The sequence below is a fragment of the Eurytemora carolleeae genome, unplaced genomic scaffold, assembly GCF_000591075.1.
Source record: "Eurytemora carolleeae unplaced genomic scaffold, Eaff_2.0 scaffold1794, whole genome shotgun sequence".
Classification (NCBI taxonomy): domain Eukaryota; kingdom Metazoa; phylum Arthropoda; class Copepoda; order Calanoida; family Temoridae; genus Eurytemora; species Eurytemora carolleeae.
In genome coordinates this window covers 1,269-11,048 of record NW_019402084.1, presented here as the reverse complement: position 1 = coordinate 11,048, position 9,780 = coordinate 1,269, and the positions used below count along the sequence as shown (strand labels likewise).

Genomic DNA, 9,780 nt, shown 5'->3' with positions numbered 1-9,780 from the left:
AAATCAGTTTTTTCTATTCTAAAGTTTCATAAAAATATATTGATGAATAAAACATAATTGCATTTTCCAATTGATAGAATATTGTTGCATTTTAGTAAGTATCTACATTTCTAAATTTTTCAACCTAAAACATGAACCATGCCAACTGAAGTTTTGAGTTCAAGTAGTCAAATAAATACGAAACCCAGCAATTGTGTTTGTTCACAGACCCGTTCCACTTAAGTTGATTTTTTTACAATTAGTAAATCATTTGCTTTATAACAGAAAATGCATATGTAAAATTTCTTAATGTCGTCTTCCTTTTCCAGAGTTTTAGTGGGATTCATCAAACAAGATGTTCAAGAAACATTTATAAGATTTGAATTTTTACTAATAGCATGTTACAAAAAAACTAGTTTACACTTAAGAAAGGAACTAAGTTTTTTTTTCAAATTTACTAATCCCTATATCTTTCCAACCCAATGGTTTAAACCTTGTATATTACGATATTAATGGTCTACGACATCGGGTTGCAAAGATATATTAAATGAAAATAAGGGTTTTTGGCATAAACTCATTTTCTTTGAACTTGAAATGAAAAACATAAGTCTTTGCTCTTATAATCATCAGTCGAATCTCTTACATTGATATATTAGAGACGTTTTGAAATGTTTTGATTGACAGAATTATTGTTACACTTTTGAAATTAAAACTATGCCCTCATAGTCTAACGTTTTATGAACATGAATTCAGAGAAAAGTTATGAAAAGTTTTGATTTACAGAATTACACATTTATACGTTACATTATTGAAATTTTCCCTGTAAAAAAAACTTTCGTTTCCTGATTATTAAAATAATAACCAATTTCTGCAACGTTGATTTTTTCATTATACTATAAGGGAAAACGTTTCAAAACGTTTTCATAAACAGTAATTCATTTTTCAGTTATACAGCGTTACACTTTTTATAAGTTGAACTTTGAAATAGAAATCCTTTCGTTACGATATTCAATCAAATCACAATTCATTTTTCAAACATTAGACTTTCAAGCTCCCTTTAGAAATAAAACATTTCTTTACGTTATGGTCAAAAAAGTTGTAGATATTAGAAAAAATAACGTTACATTTCCACAAAACGCTAACGTTGGGGGTATACTCCTCTAACGTTAACGTTTAACGTTAACGTTAGGTATGAGCTCCTATAACGTTAACGTTTAACGTTCACGTTATATAGAATGTATCCAAACGTTACACATTATTGTAATGTAACGTACAAAAACGTACATTTTACGTTACGTTACACTATCGTTGACATCTCTATTATTTAGTTTGACGAAATATCAAAGTTTGCAAATATCAAAGGTTGCAAACATCAAGGGTTGCAAATATCAAAGTTTGCAAATAATAAAGTTTGCAAATATCAAAATTTTGCAAATATCAAAGTTTGCAAATATCAAAGGTTGCAAATATCAAAGTTTCCAAATATTAACGGTTGCAAATAAATAGGAATTAGAGAATAAAATTACCTCTATAATTTAATATATATTTTTTTCTTGATATTAACAAAAGAAATTTTGTGTTTATAAGAGATTTATCAAATTGTTCTCTGTTTTCTTAATATTAAAGTGACCAATCCCTTTAGTTCTGAAATCCTCATAAAGTCTAAATTAGTTGTAGTTTTCTATTTCGAATAAATGAAAACAAGGAACAAGGGAAATCTAAAGGCGGGGGGTGGGGGAATCTAATAATAACATGGAGGGAATTTTTTCGTATAACTTTAGTCTACTTCAGACCGTCCGACTGAAAACAAGACTTTTATTTTGAATTGAATTCAGAAAAAAATACGATAATTATTAGTTTTTAACTAAACGTATTTTATAAGAATTGGGTTTCCTGCCACAAACTCTGATTTTCTAATCCTTATTTCTTTGCAACCTATATTGTAGACCTTAGACATTTTAAATCATTATTTCTGTTATCTTAAAAAGTCTAAGTTTAAAATACCAAAGGTTTACTAACCATCAGGTTGGAAAAAAATAGGGATTCGAAAATTTGAATTTGCGGCAAAAACTCAATTTCATTGTCCAATTTTTGACAAACTTAATTTAAAACGGAAACTTCGTACTTTTTAATACTAGTCTAAACTTCAGTTGGCATTTACAAAGAATTCAGTAACATTAAATCATTTGATTTAATCGTTTATTTGCAAAATTTTGTATTTTTTTAAAAACTGTTCAAAGTTTTTTATTTTTATTTACGGGGACCTGAAAAAAATCGGAAATTAAGAAAAAAAATGATTTAAATACTTTTGAGGCAGGGCCGTCGTAATGTTTTTCCCATTGTTCATTCTTTTTAAATCCACAGTTTCTAATTCATGGGCCTCAGAAAATAGCGTGGGACTCAAGTTTGCAGGTGGAAATGACGGACAAATCAACTTTAGTGTGAAAATATCGGTTTTTGTAAATAGCAAGTTTGGCAAACTTTAATGTAAATTTAAATTGCCAAGCTTGAAAAAGAATTTCAGTTGTACTAATTGTATACCAATTCAAAATAATTTGTCAACATTTTATTTGATTAAGTTAAATATTTATATCAAGAAAATTAGATGTAATAGATGTAATAAGCAAAATTAAGCGTGAAAAGGCCGTTTAAAAATGTTCTGTCTGACCAAAAATATAAAATTTAAGGCAAAAATGTAATTTTGTTTTATTTGAAAAAGTCATCTACGGAGAACATAATTGTAGAAATGCAGTTGAAATAAAAATTTTACTTATTTATAATTGTATCAAATAAATGACAGTTTTGCATACTTAAAAGGAAATCATTTTATTTGTAAATTATTGAATGGCATTTCGATTTACAAATCAAATCATGTTATGAGGGATGGCTTAAGGCTCCTAAATGTAGGTTTGAGTTTCAAGTCTTACCCACATCTGGGGTTTTCAGCCCGATCTTTACCAATGTTTAAAAATGTCTTATGAAGAGTATAATTCTAATAAGTATACGAACTCTGGTATTAAAAATCCCATTTTAATGTTGATTATTTTCAAATATTTTCTAAATAAATAGTTCATTGCGGATTCATGGTGCAGACAATGAAAAAATCTGTCAGAATTGAACTCGCTTCAAGAAAGAATAACGACGACATCTTCTCAATTATAAATTGTTTACCTAGATAAAGATTTAATGGTATCAATGTGAATCTTACATGTCAATAATAAGGGTCACTTAAAATTTCCTCTACAATTCTTTAAAATTACAAATATATCCTTGAACTTGAATGTGAGACATCCATGAAATTAAATTTAAAGGACAAAGGTTAATTTAGAAAATGCTCCTACAGTGTACCACATATATTTAGCTTGCTGATAAACATTCTCATCAATTTTTGAAACAGTGTCGACTTTGAAGTGTCGCCACGCAGCTACACGCAGCTAGCTTGAACTTAAATTTTACCGCTCTAACTCACGTTTGATTTTCTGTAGCTCTTTACATGTACATTTTAGCACTATATAGCACTTATTGTTAGCTTTGTTTTTAAGGCGTAATGAGCAAAATTCTCATCGATTTTTGCTTGAAATCTAAGAAAATGAAATGAAAGAAAACAACAAAAAACTAAACTTTTGAAACGAAGCTATTTCCAAATGTTTTTTTGCTATATGTTTTCTCAACTCTAATAAAAAGTTCAGCTGTTAAAACAAAAGTTGTAAACAAATAGCAAACATTTTGCAAAAAGTTCAATATAAGAATGTAAAAACAATCAAAATGATTTAGCATTAGCAAATACAATAATTTCAGATTTTCTATACGTTTCCTTTATGCTTCAATTCGATATTACAATTATTTTTTTAAAATAATTTTTATTTATTGCGACTTTTTTTAAGTTTTTAAAACAAATTTAAATAAAATGAAATAAAACGTGACTTATATAACATAAGCTAAAATTTAATTAAAATTTTTTTATAATCTTAATTTTTTTTTAAATTGGATTTTTTTTATCCACGGCCAACGCCCGGCACTTCAGCTAGTATTCGATAATTTGAGTTACCTTAAAAAAATGTTCCTTTAAGATGAAAATGAAACACATTTGGTGTTAAAAAATTCAAGCTACAACTTTCAACATGCCGTATCAGACCATTATGCCCAAAAGGGGGGTCAAGGAGAAGGGAGGGATGGATCCAAAGTAAGCTTTATAAAACATTATTTTATATTAACAACCTGATGAATCGTTGCATGGCGTCTTTGATATTTCCAACCTAATGGATCTGTGCATGCCGTCTTTGATATTTTCAACCTGATGTATCTTTGCATGCAGTCTTTGATATTTACAACTCGATGCATCTTTGCATGCCGTCATTGATATTTTTAACCTGATGGGTCTTTGCATGCAGTCTTTGATATTTCCAACCTGATAAGTCTTTGCATGCAGTCTTTCATATTTCCAACATGTGAAAAATATGGTCAAAATTTGAACTATCAAAGGTTTAAACGTTGAACAGACAGAGTGAGAGCCTGTTCTACGCCAACTACGAGTAACGCCTTAGGGCCTCTGCCTCAGGGTTATTATGAACGAAAACACATATATCTTGAAAAGACGACATTTAGTGTCCTATCTGGTATTTTAATTAATCTATGTTTGATATTTACAGAACAACAGCTTTGACACAACTTGGAATATCTATTGGGAGTAAGAACATGAGAAGTATACAAAGGTTTGTATTACAAGGGTAAGCACCGCCAGGGTCCCCCGAAAAAAATGGTTTTATTTTATTTCGTATAAAAGCAGTAAGGAAATCATTAAAGTTTTTACACAAATAATTCAGGAAAATGAAACTAGTAATAAAATTATTCAAACAAACAACATATTGATCAAATTATACAGGTTCCTCTTTTACAGTATACACTCGATCCACATACAGGGTTACTTACAAAGGATGAGACTTCAGAGACGACTGTACGGATTCTATATTGTCTGTTTGGTTGTTTCCTACATCTGTAAACATTAAATAACCAAATTAGCGACTTTATTCAAGGCAGTTTAATTCAATATTGGAATCAACACAATTTAAGAATTTCAGGTCGTCTTTGCAGTCTCATAATTTCTGCTTAACCCTGTAGATCGAGCTGCTGTAAAAGGTTGCTTCACGACTGGATCAACATTAAGGTGTCGCAATTCCTTGGACTTTGATTTTTAACCTTTCTAACTGTCTTGTACAACAATTGTTGCACTTTAGTTAAAAAGAAGTTATTGGCAAAACAGATTTTTGCGCGAAAATTTGCAACCTTTAGATTTCTGTGGCTCGCGAATAAAAAGTAATTAGGAAAATAAGACTCAGATCTAAGCTGTCGTTGGGCCTTATTTACGGCTTGGGCCCTTTTGGATTTAAGTTGCATCTAATTTTCCACAGAGTTGAGTTCATAAAACCGAGATGGAATTTAAAGAATTTGAGCCGCGGTTTAAATCCGCCAAAATCCGCCAAAACCCGGTTTAAATTTAGCGCCGGCTTAAATCTTGAAACATTTGATACAATTTAAAGTGGAACCAACCATATTTAAGCCGCGGCTTAAATTTAAACCGCCGCTCAGATTCATTAAATTCGGCCACCGGTTTATTATTATTGTATTAGACGGATTTTCATTGTTGCAATTGGCGCATTCCGGGTTTTAGATGAGAACACAATTCAACATTGAGTCTTTTTCTCCACTAAAACCGACCAAGGTCGGTTTTATTTTCATTGGGCCTATGTAAGATCTCGCAGCTGTCATTCACGTGACGAAAGCGTCACGTTTGATTTATAGATTTCAATTTTTAGGTCGGACATAGATACTGCTTTTGTTACCAGTATGCACGAGTCCGTTATGCAGCAAGCTTGTGATTTGAAAAAACGTAAGTTTTAAATTTTCTAAGAACATTTTCTCTTGTAGAGAATTGTAAATTTAATTTTACAAAATGTAAAACTTTCATATTTTTAGTGTTTTAAGATTTAAAAAAATTGTGTTAATATACCTTAGAAAAGTTTAAAAGTTTTCTGTGGAATTGTGTATGGATTTTATAAAATGCAATACAAACTAAATTGTTAGAGTTAAAGTTTTGAGAATTATTTAAATATAGAATGTTCAAAAGGAAAGTAAAAACAAATCTAAAAATGCATCTAAACATCTTTGTATATATATTTGGCTTTTATGTTTGTATATCTAAAACAGCTAAACTGATCAGCCCCAAAAGTTGTCATGCGATATGTTGACCCTGGAAAAAAAACGTTTAATATCAAATTTTAGATTTTTGAACTAATTCAAATTTCCAAAATCCACGAAATAATAAATTCCTATTCGTAATTTGTTATTTTTAATAAAACTTTAGGATAATTTGACAACTTTATTGGAGCAATTTTATTCCCTTGTCAGCTTTACTCAACTAGTAAATTATTTGAAACTTTAAATTCTTAGTTTTTAAAAAATCCTGTTTTACTTTTGGATTTAGAAACGAAATAAAAATGTTTAAATAAAGCAATCATGTTTTATTAATAATGGAGTTGGACAAATAAATGATTATGTTAAAAAGTAAAAATATGTTTATTACAACGATTTAAAAAAAAATATTATTACAGGGGGAGTTTAGTGCGGAATCTGGTAAATTACCCAAAAGTGACATAAAGTGTCAAAACAGGATTAGAGATCGATTTCTCAAACCTATACATTTTGAGTTGTTTAACAAATTTAACCCCCACACCGCTTCCCTTGCCTCTGCAATTTATTGTTTGAGGCAAATATAATATAAGGGATCCACCTTTTATTTATTTTTTCTTATTAAATAATTTAGTTAAACAAATATTTGGTGTCATAAAACAAGTTCCTTGTAAGCTTCAACTCAAGGCATTTGATTGAGATTTAAATAAATGCAAATATCAAATATCTGAATATCTGAATATCTGAATACAGATAATTTATTGAATATTTGCAGAGATAAAGAGAGTTTTGAAAAATATGCAACAATTTACAAGATAGGAGGCCAAATTTAAAGAGTTTTAGCGCGGCTCAAATATAAGACGCGGTTCAAATATGGTTGGTTCCACTTAAAATTGTATTAATTGTGTTTCGCGATTTGAGCCGGCGCTCAATTGGAACCGGTTTTTGGCGGATCAGTGACACGGTATATATTCTTTAAAGTCTCTGGTCGACTTTCAAGGGTTGCATTCCGATTTAGAAAATTCTAATATATTTTTGCCTGAAAGCATTTGGAAAATTATGATAAAGTCCCACAATAAATAAGACTGTAAAGACGACCTGAAATCAAAGAAAATGACAATCCCAAGATTTAATAGGTTCTTCAGTCTTAAATATGGTTTTTAATGGCTTATTTAATGAGTTGGAAAAGGATGATAAAAGTTTACGGTTGCCCCGTCAGGACATTTGGAGGAAAATGTACGCTAGATTCTGACGTGTGTATTTTGCTTAGTCACTGATCATTGTTATTAGTTGCAGTACGTGGAAAAGGGATATGAAAATAAACTAACATTTCGTGGGGGTGGGGGGAGGGGGGGATATTCATGGTCTATTTGGGGTATAAAAGAATTGTAGCTTTTTTCACCTTACTTGATAAAATGGTAAATAAAGACAACTACTTTCCATAAATATACAGTGCTCCCCAAAATAATATGGTAAGCATAGACGACTGCTCATAAATATACAGTGTTTCCCAAAATAATATTGTAAATGATGATCACTTTTCCTAAATATACAGTGCTTCTTAAAAAAAAGATTGCATTTTAAAGAAAATTCGTCTTCACTTCACCATTTTAGTACTGTATGTTAATGTAAATGGAAGGAAGAAATAAGAAGAGAAAGAAAGGAAGAAAGAGAAAGTGAGAAAAGAAGATTTATTTTGGAGAGCATTGTATATTTATAAGCAGTCATCTATGCAATACCATATTATTTTGGGGAGCACTATATGTTTATGAAAAGTAGTCATCATTTACTAAATAACTTTGGGGAGCACTGAATATTTAAGAGAAGTTGTCTTTGCTTACCATATTATTTTGAGGAGCACTGTATATTTAAAAGAAGTTTTCAATGCTCATTTACCATTTTATCATGTATACAATTAAGGTGAAGAAAAAGTTACAATTCATTTTATAACCCAAATTTAGACCATGAATAAAACCACCCCCCCCCCCCCCCCACGAAATGTTGGTTTATTTTCATATCCCTTTTCCACGTACTGCAACTAATAACAATAATCAGTGTAGTTGACTAAGCAAAATACACACGTCAGAATCTAGCGTACATTTTCCTCCAAATGTCCTGACGGGGTTGCAGAGAATAGTACATAGAAAGAAACAGAAATTGTAAATTTTGTACAGTTTTCCCTAAAGTCTCATCCTTTGTGGATAACCCTGTATTTGTAGATGAAAAGAAGACCCGAAGACAAGACCAACAAACTCTACATGAAGCTTATCAACTTCTTATCAAGTATTTTATTTAAATTATTTTCTAATAAACAGAAAAGATGTCAGACAAAATATTTAAAATCGGAACTGTCCCAGGAGCTCTTAGGTCATTGCCAGAACAAACAAAAAAGATTTCAAAAACTATTGTTTTTTCAAAAACAATAGTTTTTTTAAAACAATCGTAAAAAACGATCGCTGATCGTTTTTATAAAACGATCATTTTTAAAAACGATCGTTTTTTTCCAAAATCGAAACGATCGTTTTTGAAAAAGGTCGGAAAACGAAACAAAAAACGATCGTTTTCAAATACGATTAACAACCTTACTCGAAGGTCTTTTCCAGAGGCCCAAAAGTTTGGGATAATTCTAGGATTTCTTTTATATTTGGCTGAGGTCCAAAATCAATGATTTCTATTAAAAGATTTTTTAAGATTTGGTTAAATATTAGTTTTAGATATCAGGGAATTCATGTTTAAAGATTATTATTTTCTTTTTACTTTTTTACTTTCACAAATTCAATGACTTTTGAATTCCACCATTTCTATTTTAAGTTCCTTTCGGTCTATCTTCCTTTTATTCCGCTTTAATTTACTTCCTGTTCTAGATTCCTTATTACTTCTCGAATTTTTTTCTTTGATTTACTTCCTGGCTAACTTCCAGCAATTTTGCTTTAATTGACTTTGTGACGTCTTACTTACCACTGTTTTGCAATACTTTACTTCCTGTCTAGATTCCTGCACTTTTGCTTAAAATACATTATGCCTGACATCCCATGCACGTTTTTGTTTTAAAACAATTACTGTATTACTTCCCAAATAAACTGAGTTTTAGTCACAAACTCAAGATGTCTGATCTCTATATCTTTACAATCTGATGATGTAAACCTTTGATATTTCAAACTAAGATTATTTGGTCTAAGAGAATTCATAGTTTAAATTATCAAAGGTCTACGACATTGGGTAGCAAAGATATAGAGATTAGAAAAGTAGAGTTTGTGACAAAAACTTAGTTCCTTTCCTCCTTAATTTACTCAAAATTTCTGTATCCGTTTAAAGTTATTTTCCACCTGAATGCAGTTTTGGTATTCATGGGAGGGGGGAGGGGGTGATTGGTTTAGTTTGTTTAGTTTATATTGAAAATAAAACTCTATGATTAGTTTAACACCTGAGTATGGGGGAGGTGATTGGTTTAGTATGTTTAGTTTATATTGAAAATAAAACTCTATGATTAGTTTAACACCTGAGTATTGCCCAACTATCTACTTAATAACATTAAAAAGTAAATAATTATATTGAAGCCAAAGATGGTTGCGGTTACAGGGGCAGGAGGGAGGGGGGAGGAGAGAGGGGATTAAG

General features: G+C 30.4%; 1 protein-coding gene across 1 annotated transcript in view; it reads left to right on the top strand.

Moving 5' to 3' along the window:
* The first annotated feature begins 4,053 nt into the window (after positions 1–4,053).
* The window catches only part of LOC111717802 (glutamic acid-rich protein), a 6,477-nt gene continuing 750 nt past the window's right edge, over positions 4,054–9,780 (top strand). Inside the window, exons 1-4 of the mRNA XM_023493249.1 lie at positions 4,054–4,162; positions 4,629–4,691; positions 5,793–5,866; positions 8,385–8,448. Coding sequence (XP_023349017.1) covers positions 4,101–4,162; positions 4,629–4,691; positions 5,793–5,866; positions 8,385–8,448 — 263 coding nt within the window. The 5' untranslated portion in view covers positions 4,054–4,100. The remainder of the gene's footprint in view (positions 4,163–4,628; positions 4,692–5,792; positions 5,867–8,384; positions 8,449–9,780) is intronic.